This window comes from Melozone crissalis, unplaced genomic scaffold (genome assembly GCF_028551555.1).
Source record: "Melozone crissalis strain CALT ecotype California unplaced genomic scaffold, PUWL_Pcris_2 ptg000026l_1, whole genome shotgun sequence".
NCBI classification, from domain to species: domain Eukaryota; kingdom Metazoa; phylum Chordata; class Aves; order Passeriformes; family Passerellidae; genus Melozone; species Melozone crissalis.
The window spans coordinates 7507406-7523705 of record NW_026535804.1 but is presented as its reverse complement, the minus strand read 5'-3'; the positions used below and the strand labels follow the sequence as shown (position 1 = coordinate 7523705).

The 16300-nt window shown below is 46.9% G+C and overlaps 1 protein-coding gene across 1 annotated transcript in view; it reads left to right on the top strand.

Moving 5' to 3' along the window:
* Positions 1-4236: 4236 nt before the first annotated feature.
* Positions 4237-16300, top strand: part of MYOCD (myocardin) — a 96097-nt gene continuing 84033 nt past the window's right edge. Inside the window, exon 1 of the mRNA XM_054278795.1 lies at positions 4237-4375. Coding sequence (XP_054134770.1) covers positions 4237-4375 — 139 coding nt within the window. The remainder of the gene's footprint in view (positions 4376-16300) is intronic.

The window sequence follows — 16300 nt, the reverse complement described above, 5'->3', positions numbered from 1 at the left end:
CTGGGCATCTCTCCTCTGGTTTTTCTCTTTGTGTATTTAAAGTTTTTATGGTGGGTCACAATTGCTTAAGAGGAGCTGCAGATGCAGTAAAGCCAAATGTATTTACTTGCAGTAGAAGTGAAAATAAGCTCTGCAAACAGCAAAACAGGGGCAGATTTTGTGGATCAGGTGTGGGAAAGTGCAAGCTATGCCCATTCCCAGCTCAGTGCATGCAGGAGAGGCAGAGGGAAAAGGTGAGAAGGCGGAAGATGAGGCTGAGATGCTGGGCAGGGAAGAACAGTGCAGACCATCAAAGCTGCATCACCATAACCCAAGCAGGACCCAGCTTCATCCAAGTGTCATTTCTGAAGATGAGCAATGGGAGCTCTCTTGAGCTAGGTCTTAAAAAAAAAATTTTCTGGAAGATGAGCTATTGAAGCCAAAATTGTTTCTCAGGGAGATAAAGTTTTTTCCCCACTTCTAAAAATAATTTTTCATTTCAATGGTTCACTTCATTTTTCCTTAAGAAAAAGTTAAAAACGTTAAAAAATAAAAATATCTTTGAATTATCCAATTATCTGTCCTAGCAGGACAGGCTCCAAAGAGTTTGTGGTGTCTGTGGGCACTGCACTGGCTGCCTGGGGAACAGGGCAAGGACAGACCTAGCTGGCCACAGACCAGCAGTCCCAGTCCCCTTCCAGAGCTGCTCTCCAGTCTCTCCTTCCACAGTCTGTCCTTCCATCCAGCACTGCCCCACCCCAGTGCAGCCTGGTATTTGTCTTTGTTAAAATTCAGCAGTTTGGCAGAATCAACCAAATCCCACCTGGGCCTTGGTGAGCAAGGGGGAAGCAAGTCAAAGAAATCACAGAATTCACAGAAACACTGAATTCACAGAATTCATAGAATAATTCACACAGAATTCACAGAATTATCACAGAATTCACAGGATTCACAGAATCACAGAATTCACAGAATTCATAGGATTCACAGAATCACAGATTCACAGACTTCACAGAATAATTCACACAGAATTCACAGAATTATCACAGAATTATCATAGAATTCACAGAATAATTCACACAGAATTCACAGAATCACAGAATTCACAGAATCACTGGGTTGGGAGAAACCTTCAAGTTCATCAAGTCCAACCCAGCCCCAACACCTCAACTAAACCCTGGCCCCCAGTGCCACATCCAGGCTTTGTTAAACACACCCAGGGATGGGGACTGCACCACCTCCCCGGGCAGCCATTCCAGAACTTTATCACCCTTTCTGTAAATAACTTTTTCCCAATATCCAACCCATATTTCCCTTGGTGCAGCTTGAGGCTGTGTCTCCCAAGTCTGAACCTCATCCATGCTCCTTCCAAACCAGGCATGTCCTCCAGAGGATCCCCAGTGTCTGAAAGAAAGGACCCATGATGTACCATTGTGGGAATCCATAAAATCAGAGGGTTTTGGGAAAGCTGCAAAAGGCCTCAGAGACAGCAGAACTGTGATTAGAGCTAAGCAGCAGCCATGAGATTGGTCAGCAGAAAAATTATTTAAACTGTAGAAAAGCAAGGACAAATAGAACAATGGTCTGTATATTAACACTTGTCTAGAAAAATTCTCTAAGCTACAGAAAAGTTTATCTAGTGAGATATTAGGAAGGTTGAAGCTTAATGGTGGAGCCTGAAAGGAAGAACCCATGATGTACCATGATAGTCAAGCTTGAGGAATTTCAAATTTACAGGCAGGGAGAGATGGAAATGACCTGTGCTGTGCACAGCCTTGCAGCTGATGTGTTGGCAGCAGTGGTTGATGGGAGATGTGCTCTGAGGCTCAAAACTGTGTCTAAGCTTTGTAAATACAATCAGTTCAGCCTAAATGAGGAACAATGAGGAATGTTTTGAGGCCAAATTTCACTCCAGAAAAAAAAAAACAACAAAACAGCACTGAGCCAGTGGTGCTTGGGTGTGCTGTGAAGTTGTGTCTGAGGGCCACAGTGTGACCTCCTGGCTCAGACACAGGGACCCTCACTGCAAATTAAAATGTTGCATATGCTCTGAGAGTAAAAAGAGATTGCACACAGAGCCTGCAGAAGCCTTTCTGAAAGACTTCAGCCTCGGCTGGTGGTCCTGCAGCTCCGACACTGCATGTCTGGCTCACGCTCTCTATTTTTGAAAAACATTAATAATCATAATCCATATAAAACTGTCATATTGGTTCAACATGTACGTCACCAAAGCCCTGGCTAATTTATCAAAGATTTAGTGTTGGGTTGAACAAAGTCTCATTTTTGTAAGCAGATGCAGTTTGCTGGATTGTCCTGTCATCACCCTCTGTTCCCACTGCAAAGATGCATCGTATCAGCAACTTCAAGAAGTTTAAAAAAAAAAAAAAGTTCATTTTAAAACAGCAATGTAAACACTTATTGAATGTTCCACGCCAGTGATGAATTAAATAAAGAGTTCAGGGGCTCAAAGTGGGTGTGCAGCCCTGCAGCCAGCAGTGGGTGGGTGACCACAGTGGGATGGGGTGGCACAGCAGTCACACCCTGGAAAGGAGATCTCAAGGGAGCTGGAATGCTAAAGCAGATGTGGCAGATGGGATTTCTGTTCAAGGATGCAGCCTGGCCTGTCTGGGTGCCTGCAGGGCTGCTGGCATGGGCAGTGTCAGCATCCTTGGCAGGAATCCTTGGGGTCAGGAGATGAGGAGGGCACAGTGAGGAGGAGGATGAGGAGCACACAGCAGAATGGAAGGGCTGGGGGCAAGGGCTGGCTCTGCTTTGTGTTTCTGAGCCCTGGCTGCACACCCAGCCTGTCCCAGTGCTGCACTGGGCACAGCTTTGTGGTTCCTACAAAGGGAAAATGTGACAAGAACACCCCAGGACATCATTCCTGGGCAGTGCAGCCACCCCATGAGCGCCCCGTGTGAGAGGTGGCAGCAGGGAAACTCAGTGTGAGGCAGGACAGACGGACACAGGGCTGAGCTGCAGCTGCTGGGGCAGGAAAAGCTGCAGCAGGTGGGGCTGACAGCGAGGTGGGTGAGAAAGCAGATGGCAAATTCCCTGCTGGTGCAGGGTGGGGAGAGGGGTGTGAGGGTCCTGGCTCGCAGTGTGGAGGAGATGGTATCATGTGCAATGCACGGCTCCCACTTCCTTATACAGTAAATTGGTAACTTTTTTGTATTAAATCAGATATTATCACTGAATCAATCTTACACTTTTCTATTCTTGTTCTCTACAAATTACCTTTTTTAGCTCTCCTCAGCTCTTTCCTGATGGGACTCATTAGGAGCTGGTGCTGATTCTTAGAGGCATTCACTTTCACTCAGCATCTGGAGATTTTTCAGACAATGCTCTGTTGAAATGGTCCCTGCAGCTTTCCTGTGATGTGCTCAGTGTCACAGCCCATCCTGGGCCATCTGCCTGCATCCCACAAACAAGTTTGGTGTAAGCTGAATCCTTTCCTTTCCACCCATCTTTCTGCTGAGATGGGACTGAGATCTGCAGAAGCACAACCTGAATTTGCAGAAATTTTAGGAGTTTTTGTGATATATTTTGACCACAAACCCCACATAAACCATGGAACAGAACAATGTGCTAAAAACCAATTCCTCCATCCTTCAAAAACGCTCAACATTTTGTACCTAACGTGGTTGAATTCCTGATGAAGCCTTTAGCTCTGGTGGGTGCTAATCATTAAGTTTGATGTCAAAGATTTTGCACATACTTTGTAGGGTGTTTGTGCACTTCCTGGTGTAAAAGCTGACTGATGTTTGTTCTTTCATTTGCTGGCTGTATCACATAATTAACAGCCTCCTCTGGCTTGTGTAGAATTATTCCTGTCATTTATTCCAGTTTTCTCAGCAAACCAGAGTCATGTAAAGGAAGATTGTTCTCATTCATGGATCTCTAAAAGTTCAAGAGCTCCTCAGGGCTGTGTGTTTTGAAGACAAACTTTCTGCAAATATTCTCTGCCCGTGGGTGGAAATTCATCCAAAAAAGTAGCCGGGTGTCCAGCAGACAAGGAGAATCAAGCAGGCAATAGGGAATCCTATGGTTTTCCTATGCAAACTGCCAGTAATTAGTTGTTTGTGGCCTGACCACTTCACAAATGCCATCCTTCATCCATTCTGTTTCCCAGACTGCTTTGGCAATCTTTTCTTACCTGTTCCTCTTCTTTTCCAGAGCCCATTTGGTGCGTGCTCCTCTCCCTGACCCCCCAAACTGGAGCAGCCAGAACCTGGCACGGCGCCTGCAGGCTCGGTGATGAATGGTGTGACCAAGCAGGAGCGCTCAGAGCACAGAACTGGCAATGAGGAGGAAAAGGCAGCCAAGGAAAATCCTGCCAGTGACCTGAGGGATGGCACCAAGCTGCAGCCCCCGCCCTTCGCCGAGCGCAAGAACGGTGAGTTGAGTGAGTTGAGTTCCTCATGTGGAGGGGGCAAGAATGAGCATGGAGATGGGATCTGGGCTGGGTGGGTACCTCTTGTCAAAAGAAACGAGGCTGTTGAGCTTTAAAAAGGGTGAGCCTGTTTATTAAGAACTGAGAACAAGATGGGTTCTGTGCTGGGTTGGCATCTCTTGTTAAAACGAAACGAGGGTGTCAACTGTGGGGTACCAGTCATTGGTTTTTCTGGGTCTGGATTGAAGGCATTTGAAATAGTAGTTCATGTTGGGACTCAGGTGTTTATTATTTCCTATCAGTAAAAGATCCTCACAACCATGAGTTTGGCAGCTTTTCATTAGAAGGCACAAAATGGCCAACAATCTCTTGGTACAAGGTCTTTTAAGACTAAACTATCCAATTAAGAACTGACACTTGGATTATTTCCCTTTTAACCCAATAACTAATCCCAAAGAGCCCCCAGTGCAGACTTTTCTGCCCAATTACAAAATGCCACCCAAACCCATGGAGAAACTCAAGACAACACTCTGTGCCCTCCATCTTGCTTCCATCCACAACACACTAAAAATCGCAAAACCTCAATTTCTCACCAAGTGATACACCTACACTATTCTCTATAATCTATTTCATACTTTTGTGGAAACTTTCTGCATGAATGAGGGTCAAAGTCAGTTCTCCCCTGCGGGTCAGGGCACCCCAGAGCAGACAGAGAAATATTCCCAGTGCTCTGGGTTTCCACTGTCTACCTTTAAATAGGGTGAAAAACTGAGAACAAGATGGGATCTGTGCTGGGTTGGCATCTCTTGTTAAAAAGAACTGAGGCTGTCAGCCATTAAAAAGGGTGAGTCTGTCTATTAAGAACTGAGAACAATTGGAAACGGAGCCTTAAGACAAGCTTAAGGCCCACATGATAAGTCAGGAAGAAATGACTGTGCACTACACAGGGCACTTCTTTGGAAGCTGAGTTCTGCTGAAGGACCCACGTGCTAGGTTCCTGGGGTTTTAAAGCCTCTAGAGCTGCTGGATTGGTGAATTTTTCAATCCTTCCACTGACTGATCTCTTTTCTGGCCACTGGTTGGTCCATGCTGGGGTTCAGTCCTGACTAATCATTCTGGAATGCTTCAATCGCTGGCTCATTATCCAATCACAGTTCAAGTTGCTGTCACCACTACATGAGGCAACATTCTAGAAAGTTCCTTCCATTAAACCCCGCCCCCCCCAGTGGCCATACTCACAGTACGCTAGATTTAGCTTAGCTCATTACTTCATAACTTATTACTTTAATTATACATAACAATTCATTATATAAATTAATTCGTATCAACTCCTCATATTGATTATATTTACAATTCATAACCCCACCTATGAAACTAAACTGTAACTTATTTATAACAAGTTATAACTTATTTGTAACAACTATATCTTATTTATAACAGCTCTGACGTGTGCAGGGGGTTTGGTTCACTGCTGGTTTTATGTGTGGTGCTTTTGAGGGTGTTTGCCATGGGTATTTTGCCATCAGATAGCACAAATTTAAGGTTTAATGGAAGTGGGGCCTGATCTCGGTATTTCTGGGACAGACTTAAATGCTGTTGTCACCTCTGAGGCGTGTTCTTTGTGATCCAAGTGTTTGGTGTGATTTTGGCTGAAATGTGGGATTTCAGCCTCTTAGAAGAGATTGGTGTTCTGATCACACCAATGGAATTTCTGGGTGGTGCGAAGTTGATCCGTGGAGAAGAAATGGGAAGGATATTTGGTTTGCCAAGGCCCCAGTAGACTGCTCTCACCAAGTACTGAGTCCAGAAAACCTGCTCTTCACCAAAATTGCTTCAGATTTGTATAACAGAGAGCAGAATTTGGCCCAGGCCTCTGCAAGGATCATTTGTGGGGTCACAGGTCCCCATGGCAGATCCTGCTCTGCGTTTCAGTGGAGATCTGTTGGTAGAAAACTGATGGACAGAAAAACCCCAAAATGAGCCTGTGCAAAGCATGCTCAGCCTGAGGAGTTGTTTGCCATTTCTTTCAGGCAACTGGATAATATATGAAATGAAGAAAATTCCTTTTGTGCACTCTAAAGCTTTCAACATTAAGTCCTCAAAACATCATGCAGTGTGAAAGTGCAGCCCAAAGGCACTATTTTTGCTTTGTGTCTTTGATTGTTTGCATTATTGTACGGGACCCAATTTTTCTCAATCGCTATAAATCAGAAATAATCCAAATGATGTCATCATGGCAATGTACTGGTGTCAGGCTGGAGTAAAACACAGAGAGTCAGACTCAGTCACACCAGAGGACTCCTCTTCCCTTCCAACCCCAGATATCAAAGTGTACCTAAGATAATGCAGTAACAACTTGTAAATAGCGAAACTCTTCAGTGACATTAAAGAAAATCGTATTTTCTCTGTAGCTTTCACATCTTTATTTTTTTTTATCCATTTTCCACACATTTTTTGTTATGGGAAGGCAAAGAAACATCTCCAGGTGCCCAGGGGATCCCAGCACGACCTGCAGACGTGCAGGTAAGCGCTGCAGCAGTGCCAGCACCTGCTTGGCAGCTGGCTCTGTGCCACAGGCTTGGTGGCCACCAGGACATGGTGCAGCCCCTCCACACTGGGCTGTTTGCCCTGTCTAAGTGAGAAGAGCCCCCCCACAGTCTGGGCACCCCTCCAGGGCTTTGCTCTGCTCCCTGAGCACGTTCAGCCAGCCCAGGGCTGGGCTCTTGCTGCGGTCCCCGTGTGGGAACAGCCGGCTCCCTTCATGTCACATCATCCCGGGGGCTGGCACGCCTGCCCAGTGTCACACACGTCATGTGGCACCCGGGCCTGCCTTTGATGTCACATTCCGTGGTGTGACAGCTCCAGCAGGGGCAGTGGAGCAGCCTGATGGGCTGGGGGTGAGCAGGGAAGGAGACATCCCACAGGCTGCCCTCCACAGAGCCCTACAGCAGGTCTGTCCCTGCCAAGGACAGAGTCTTCCTGTCCCCCTCAGTGCCACTGTGGAGGTGTCACAAGGACCTTTACCCATCCCTTGGTGGGAGGTTTTCACCGTTAGGTCAGACATGACATACACACATGTTTAGGGTGGAAGAAGAAAAAAGTTTATTTATTCTGCATTCTCTAGCTTATATACTCTTAACAAAGTGTGATCTTAACTCATTAATTATATCACAATAACTTATTACATCACAATTACATATAATAACTTATTATATTCATTGGTGCAAAGTAATTAGCATCAATATAATTGACAAAAGTTTTACAGAAATTTTAAAAGGCACATATACACATCTACTTATGTATGTAATTTAGCTTACAAAAGGCATATAATATATATGATATAAAGGCACATATACACATCTACTTTTGCATGTAGTTTAGCTTACAAAAATTTTCATGTGTCTTTTCTAATCTATTCCCATGCTGATGGCCTTGTCTTCTTCCTTGCTATGGGTAAACTCAAAAATCATCAATTGTCATTTCTTCTATGAACTCAGCTCTGCTTGCAGGCCAGCTGTGAAGCCTCTCCATAGGGGATCAGTAGCTGGGAGTGATTTGGGGTAAAAACCAAGGTATCAGGGTCTCCTCACAGCCTACCCTGCTGAAGGACACCCTCACCTTCATCCCACGCACAGAGGGGACAGCAGGGACCCCCCTCCCACCATGATGCCACTCAAGGACACAATGCCTGGGAATGACTTGGGTGAAAGGGAAGAAGGTTCCATCTGTTGTCTTTAGGAATCTTCCAGGGCATGGCAAGGAGAAGCAGGTGCCAGGTCTGTCACCCCCATCCTCCTCCTGCCCTATGGCATCCCACCTCTCAAGGGTTCAGGTGTGCACAGCTCAGCCTGGCAGGACCTTCCCTTTGCTCCCTGCTCTTTCCACCCCTGGGCTGGGCTCTGTGCTGGTTCAGTGGCCACCAGACAGACAGACAGACAGACAGCCATCTATCTGTCAGGGGCACAGCTCCTCAGTGAGCACCAGCTCCTGCCCAAGCCTGAACTTTCAAACCGCCGTCTTTATTTGACTTAACTTTGATTTAATAAAAACAGTCTAGCTAGAATATTTTTAAATAGGAAAATAGTCTTTTTAACTCTAGTATTATTCAAAAATGGCAGAGGGGATTTCATTTAAATTTGTACAAATAAATCACCTTTGAGCAAGCAGAAAGCCCATTTGGCAGGGCCTACAAAATCCCAGGACTGCGTGCATAGAAATGGGGATTGTTACCTCTACAACAAGCAGGAATTCTGACCTTTGCCTGCCCAGTGTACCCCAAGCCCAGGTCAGGGTAATTTCTTCAGCTGATAGCAGCTTTCATGCCATCCCATCTCATCCCTCCCATGCCATTGTGCTGCTCACCTGCTCTTTACCTGGGCAAGCTGTGTCCTGGGAACAGCAGCAGAACATATTTCTCTTGTTTTGCATCAAAACTGTCTTTACCTTGTCTTTACCATCATTCCCTGGTGATGATTTCCCTGCACAGTGAGGGTGCAGGCTCTGTGTGTGGCTTTGGCCAATCCCTCCCTGTGTCAATTTGGCCAGATGGATTTCAGAAACAATTTTGTGTATCATCAATTTTGTGATAACGTTTGCAGTCACAAGGAAAGAGGCCACAGGACATGCAGGAGCTCTGTAAAGCAGCTCCTCCAGAAGTGTCTCAGTGTTGTGCTCAAAGGGAAGAGTGAGGTGTCCTTTGGTACAGCCCAGAGACAGTAAATTCCCTCATTCCCTGTCCTGGGACTCTGAGACTGAGATGGATTTCACTCATGGAACTGTGAAACATCCTGCCTTACCTGATGGGGTTTCTCTCCATCAGAAACTGCTCAGTATGAGCTCAGCCCACTCTGGAGGGCTCCATTTCTCTGTAGAGATGATCAGAGTTTAAATGCCCAGCTCTGACCCAGCAACCTTTAAAGAAGAGATGGATTTCTCTTATTTTATTCCTCCCATGTGGCTCCAGGTGTGGGTGCCAGCTCAGGTGAAGGCTCTGGGTCATGAGCTGCCTACTGCAGGTTGGAGCCATGAAGGGCTCCCCAGTGCCTACACCACTCCAGTAGTGGGTTTGCAAACTCCTCATAATGTTTCCACTCAGGTTTGCCATTGCTGGTTTTGGAGAATAATGCAATTAAACTCTTCAGTTTATTTGTGTAGTGAAGCAGACCTTCTGACCACCAGCCCCTTTAGCCCACTGCAACAAAGGGGAGGATTTTCCAGTGCCCATCTGGTTTGTGTTTAATGTAATGTGCAGAAAGGTTGCACATTTTCAGGGCCTGTGTTCATAAGTAGTAGATTGTACAACAGTTTATTACACAAATGGAGCTTTATATTGCTGGGCTTTGTTGAGCTGCCAGTTGGGATAAAAAAAGAAGTAACGTGCTTCGTGGATCCTATCAAGGAAAATTAGAAAGCATTAAATTCTGCTCAGACTATCCATCACTGGTGAGCTGGTAATCAAATCCAGAGGGGCTGGTGGGAGGTCAAGACTTTCTTGTTCTTGGTGTTTCTGAATCAATAACTGCTATGAAAGACATGTAAGTGAAACCAAAAGAAGAGAGAGAGATGTGTGACCCAGAAGTCAACACAAGATCCCAGTGCAGAGGCCAGGAGAGAGCAGATCCCTCCAGGTTTTGAGGAGAAAACCCCACGGTCTCAACTCAGTTCTTGTGGTGAGCATGTGTTTTAGTTTAATTCTATATTGGAATGGTTATTAAATTACTATCTAGTCCCAGGCAAAATCTAGCCCTTGTTCCACATAGCCAGGTAAGAGGTGTATCTACAGGAAGATTTTTCAAATGGGCTTTGGATCCAAATCAAATAAATATTGCAAACCCTGTATTGAACCCAGGTGATTTCTAATCCACAGTGAAACATCAGCCTGCAGCCTCGGACTGCACAGCCCAGCTTTAATGCCACTTAAACCAGAATGTAAGAACTGAAGGAATTCCAGGAATCCAATGATATAAACTGTATTTTTAGAGCCGTGAGTGACTTGTGAGAGTGAAACAGTGCAGTGACTAAAGATAGCCCAAGCAAGGTTTTCCATGATTTATCACAGGAATGCTCACAGTAAGTTAAAGTCACTAAATGTTGTGATAGCAGCACCTACAAGCTGGCATGTTTTCAAGACAAGTCATTCATAACATATTTGTCACAGAGGAAAATTTCCATAACAGAGCTCTGAGTTGTGTCTCACTTGCACAAGCACCACACACATCACTTTCCTATTAAGACACCGAGAGGTCTGTTTGTTTCCAAGGATCTATTTTTCTCTTTTAGCCAGCTGGAGGGAAGAACCCCACTTGCCTGCATGCCTCCAAGCTCTCCCAAGCTTTCAGTCTGGCTGAGCAATCAAAGCAGGGGTGGCAGAGGACAAAGGCTCTCCCTTGGGCTCAGTTGTGGCCCCACTCCATTCCCTGTTGGAGTTTAGTTATCATTTCCCAGGAATTCATTGTCAGACCCATCATTGTTCCTTGGGGGTCTGTGCTCCTTTGTGCACCAAGGGGTTGGGTAGGACCTTCCTTTGCTGAGCAGAATGTCTGCAGGGGTTATTTTAAGGATGAAGTCATGGCAAACATTTCCTGACACCTCATGATCGGCGTGGCTCTTGGCTCCTGGCCCTTGCTAGCTGCAGTTTGCAGGACAAAGGAACTGCCTTGTCAAGGGGGGGTACACTGCAGAATTGTTTTCTCTCAGTTTCTGACACACAGGATGTGTTCAGACAGAAATGGCAGAGAACCTGCAGAGATCTCCTCTCATGGACAGATTGGTCTTTGCCTCCTGAGTAGCCTTGACAGTCACCTGAAATCTCATTTTCATGGAATCACAGAATGCTTTGGGTTGGAAGAGACCTTAAAGCTCATCCAGTTCCACCTCCTGCCATGGCAGAGACACCTCCCACTGTCCCAGGCTGCTCCCAGCCCTGTCCAACCCCACCTTGGACAGTGCCAGGGATCCAGGGGCACCCTGTGCCAGGGCCTGCCCACCCTCACAGCCAGGAATCTTCTCCTGTGTCAAGCCCCAAGTCCAGCTACCTGCACAGAAGGCCACTGGCTGTGTGGGCTCCCCAGGCAGGGTCACATTCCCTGCTGGATGGGGACATCACCTGCAGGGTGAGGAGGGTGCCTGGGACTAAGTAAGGTCCTCTCTCCCCATCCCTTGGCTGGTTCTGCTCACCCCCAGGTCTCTCCTCAAACCCAAGGCTGTGCCCAGCTCTGTAATCACCTCCCATGGAGGGACACGTGTGAGTCACTCCCATTTCTTTTTCAGGTATGTTTTGAGATGCTTCTAAAACTAATTTCCATCTCACTATGAATCTAAGCTGCTATTTAGAGTCTTCTTTCAGAAATCAAATAGAGACAGGGATAATTGTTTGTCATGATCCTTCTTGTTCCATCTCCCTGGGCTTTCAGGCAGGCCCTACAACCCTTCCACGAGTGACTCCATCCTGCTGCCTGCAGGGGTCTGCAGCACAGGGGTCCTGTTGTCTGCTGTGGGTTTGTTCTTGGGCTGGGATTGATCCCCACTGCTCAGAGCATTGCTGAGCACTCAGCAGGACCAGGAGTGCTCCCCTCACTGCCCATGCAGCCCTAGCACTCCTTAGCCAGGCTCTGCTGTTGTCCTGCCCTTGTAACCATGCCTGTGGTTAAATGGAGTGTGTCAGTGATTATAGGATTTCCTCTCCCTGCTGCACTGGGGAAAGAGCACTCGTAGCTCTGTGCACAGTTTGAGTCTTTATTTCATCTTGTTTATATTTGTGGTTATTTCTGTGTTGCTTCAGTGATTTGCACATTCTTGAGGCCATTGCTCAGAGCACCTGCAGTCAGGTTGTGCTCAGCATCTCCCTCTCTTTTACAGCTGATTTTCAGAGGTGGCTGGTGAAGGGTGAAGTTCAATCCAGGACACAGTCCTTAATTCATGATTGAGCCTGATGAACAGCATGTGAGTGATATCTGGACACGTGAAACTTGGGGCTGAAACTGTGATCTGTGCCATGAGACCTGATAGCCCTGAAATGATAAAAAGAAAACATCCTGTTGCAAGAATAACACCAAGTTATCTCCATGAGCATTTAACATTTAACCTGCAGGGCTTGGGAGCACGTTAGGCTTGTTGGCACCAGAAAATCAGGAGGATTCTGGAAAGAATTTCTGGAGGCATATATATATATATATATATATATATATATATATATATACCCCCAGAAATTATGTAATTATGTACCCTCAGAAATTTTATATATATAAATATATATATATATATATATAAAAATATGCCCCCATATAATGGAATTCCATATATAATGGGAATACATATGGATTCCATTAGGATTCCATAGAATCCCGTATAAAATGGGATTATCCACCACATCACAGTGAGGAAGGCTGCATGTATCCAAGCAGAAATTCCAGCAGGGAAAGACATCTACTGCAGGAGCCCCCTAGGTAAGATAGCCTCATGGAAAAATGGACTAAGAAATGAAGCTTAAATAGCTTTTCAGGGGAATTTGTCTCTTAGGCCAGTTTTTCTGGGGACTTTTTGCAATCTCTAGCACGTTCAGGAGGGATGTACTTAATCCTTCAAAAGATTCTTTCTTATATAAAAGAGAATTACACCTTCATGCAGAAACATCTAGGAAATGGCCCATGGTCAAAAGGTTCTTTCTTATATAAAAGAAAATTATACCTTTATGCAGAAACATCTAGGAAATGGCCCGTGTTTTGTGCTCAGCTGCCTTAGTGCTCTCAGCTGCTGAGCAGCAAGGCCGCAGGAGTCACAGAAACACAAAGTTCAGAGACACAAAGCACTGGAGGTTTAATTTCAATGCCAAGGCAGCCTTGCTCCACACCAGCAGCTTACACCCAGTGCCTGACACTGATAGTCTTGAAAGCTCTGCTCTAGTAGGGTTAGGAGGAGGGGAAGAGGTGATGATTTGACACAGCATTTAGCTGGGTATCTCCAAGCTGTAAAGATTGGGAACACTGAAGGGATGATCATAAATGGAGCCTTGTGTTGTTGAACAGAATGAGTCTCTGAGCAGACTGGAACACAAGATGTTTCCAGTTAGTGCAGCATCTGTGTTAGATCTGCCCATTCACAAAGAGGAAACATGTTTTCACTCTGAATGACTCTTTAAACGAGGAGGCAAGGAGGGAAGCGAGGATGTGAGATGTGTGTGTGTGTCTGTGTGTGCAAATATCTGTGAGTGGGCACAGCCCTGCCCTGCAGCCCTGGCAGAGCAACCACATGGCACCATGGGAATCCTCAGGACATTCTCCAACTCTTCTTTTCTCTAACTTTGTGGAAATTGCCATCAGTGCCTGGGGAGCCCCTCTGCTGTGGGAAGGGAGAGTGGACTGGGACCAGGGGCTCCCAGTGTGGGGAGGGTCAGGTTCTGGGTCAGGTTATACAGTATTTTGCTGCACTGAGCAACACATCTCACCTGGAAAAAGATACCTCCATTCACCTTTAGGAACATGAAAATCTTATTGTCACTACCTAATTACTCATTTTTCACCTCCCACTCATGAAAAATTGAAGTGTTTCTTCTTGCACCTCAACTTAAATAACACTTTCTATGCAAAATCTGGTTTGTTGCCTTTTTTCTTTTTTTTTTTTTTTTTTTTTTTTTCCTGAAAAGCCAGGCAACAAACTATGCCTCTCAAAAGGATGACAAAGCTCACCTGCAAATTATGACATCCCTCCCTCCTACACTCCATCCCTCTCCCTTTCTAGATGCCACAAAGGCATCTGGGAGAGCACTGGCACAGGGTTCCAGGCTCCTGGAGGAGCCATTTCCACCCTCCATGGTGAGCCAGGAGCTGGGAGCTGGGGCTGGCTCTGCCTTGCTGCACAGGGGATGGAGCAGTGGTTTGTGTGCCCTTCCAGCACAGTGCTGGGCTCACTGGCAAAGCCCGTTTCAGCAGTCAGGGTGGGATCCTGACTGCTCTGGGGTTGGGAGGACACAGTGCAGGACCCTGTGATCCATCCCACTGCTTGGTCCACACTGGTGTGCTGACACTGCAGCCAGAGCCACTGAGCTCGTGGGGAGAGCCTGAGAGGTGAGCCTGCACCCAGGGCTAACTAGCAGCCAGCAGAGCTCTGTCAGGGCTAACCAGCAGCTAACCAGCAGCCAGGAGGCCTGCTGGTCATGTGGGGCTGGTTCCTCCCTTCCTGTGACATTCCTGTCCCTGCAGCTCCATCTGCCCTCCCCTGTGTGCCCAGCTGCTCTCTTGGAGGCAAAACCTCCCCACGGAAAGAGGCTGCAGCCCTTGTGCTCTGTTGCCCTGTTTGCTGTAGCTCCTGCTTTCCCAGGGCTGTTTCTGGGCAATAATTGGGGTGGCACTTCCAGGAATCCATTTCCTGCTGCAGAACCTCCTGGTAACATCTGGCACAGCGTGTCTGCACAGATGTTTGCTGCTGGGGCTGGCTGGGGTGCTGTGTGCAGAAGAGCTCCATGGATGAGAGAAGCTGCATCACACTGGGGCTGTGCAAGCCAGCTCATATATTTTAAAGTGAGAAGAGAAGAAATTCACAGCTGTGCCTTTATTATATGTATATTTAGGGCCAAATTGGGCCTGTTTCTGGTGTGAAACTCTGCAGGGAGAGGGGCTGTTCCTTCAGAGGCTGCTGAGCAGCAGCAAAATCTCTCCAGAGCTACTGCTGCAACTGTGGGTCTGCATACCCCTATTTCCCCTGAATTTCATCTCCTAGAAGGTTCAGAAAGGTTTTGCTGCCTCATCCTTATTCCCCCATTCCATTAAGATACACAAAGCCTCTGCTGCCTCATCCTCATTCCTCCATTAATTCCTACTGCCCAGGACAGGCAATGCTGGAGGCTAAGAGTGGGGACACAGGAGATCCATGTGCATTCCCTGGGCTTTTCCAGCCCCCTGGGGCTGAGCCTGTCCTTTCCTTTCCATATTGCTGAGATTTGTGCCCCACAAACCCTCCTGCCCCAGCTGGGAGCTGGGCTCAGTTCGGTGTGCCCCGCATCCACCATGCCAGTGCAGAGCTCCTGGGCATTCCAGGTGGGCACACACTTGGCAGGATGCTCGGAGGATAACAAAACTCACTGAGACCAAAACTGCTCCCCTGATTGAGTGTCCTGAGCTCCAGCAGCCAGGGCAGGACACAGGGGCTGGCTGAGCCTTGCACAGGGTAGTGGTTCCTGTCTGGTGTGAAAAGCAGCCAAACACTTCATCTCATGCCCAGACCACCATCATGGCCATGCCTGCAGCTCCACAGGGAGCAGGCAGCCCCAGCACCCCTGAGCACAAAGCCCATGTGGGTCTGTGGCCCCCATGGCTCTCCCATCTTCTCTGCATCCAGTGTCTGCATCTCCCTGATGCAGCAGGGCTGGCTGGGGAGGTCCCAAGCACTTGTTAAACCTTCTGGGAGTCAGCAGCACCCACAGAGCTGCAGGGCTGGTGGCTTCAGGGGTACAGCACACAGTGCTGTGAGCAGTGAACATTAAACACTAATCATCTCAGAGCTTTGCTTTGTTCCTTTTATGGGTGCTTCTCCCAAAGCCACAGAGTGCTGCTCTGGCCATGCAGGACAATAGACATTGTCCTTGGTGGCACACAGCTTGGGCAAGCATGGCTGAAGTGGCCAGGATGTGACAGAAATGGGACACGAACCCTGAGCAGCACTGGGACCAAAGCACAGCTCCCAGTGCCCAGGGGAGAGAAAGAGGAGAAGGAAAAGAGGACTGGGATGTCACAGACATATTTTATGAAAAATCTTTTTGCTAAGATCTTTTCTCTTGAGAAGCTGAGAGGCTTCAGAAACGAAATGTAAAAATGATTATCTGCTGCTGTGGAATGCAACAGGTGCATCTTTGATTGGTTTCATGTGGTTGCTTTTAATTAATAGCTAATTCACAGTCCAGCTGTCTCGGACTCTTTAGTCAGTTACAAAATTTTA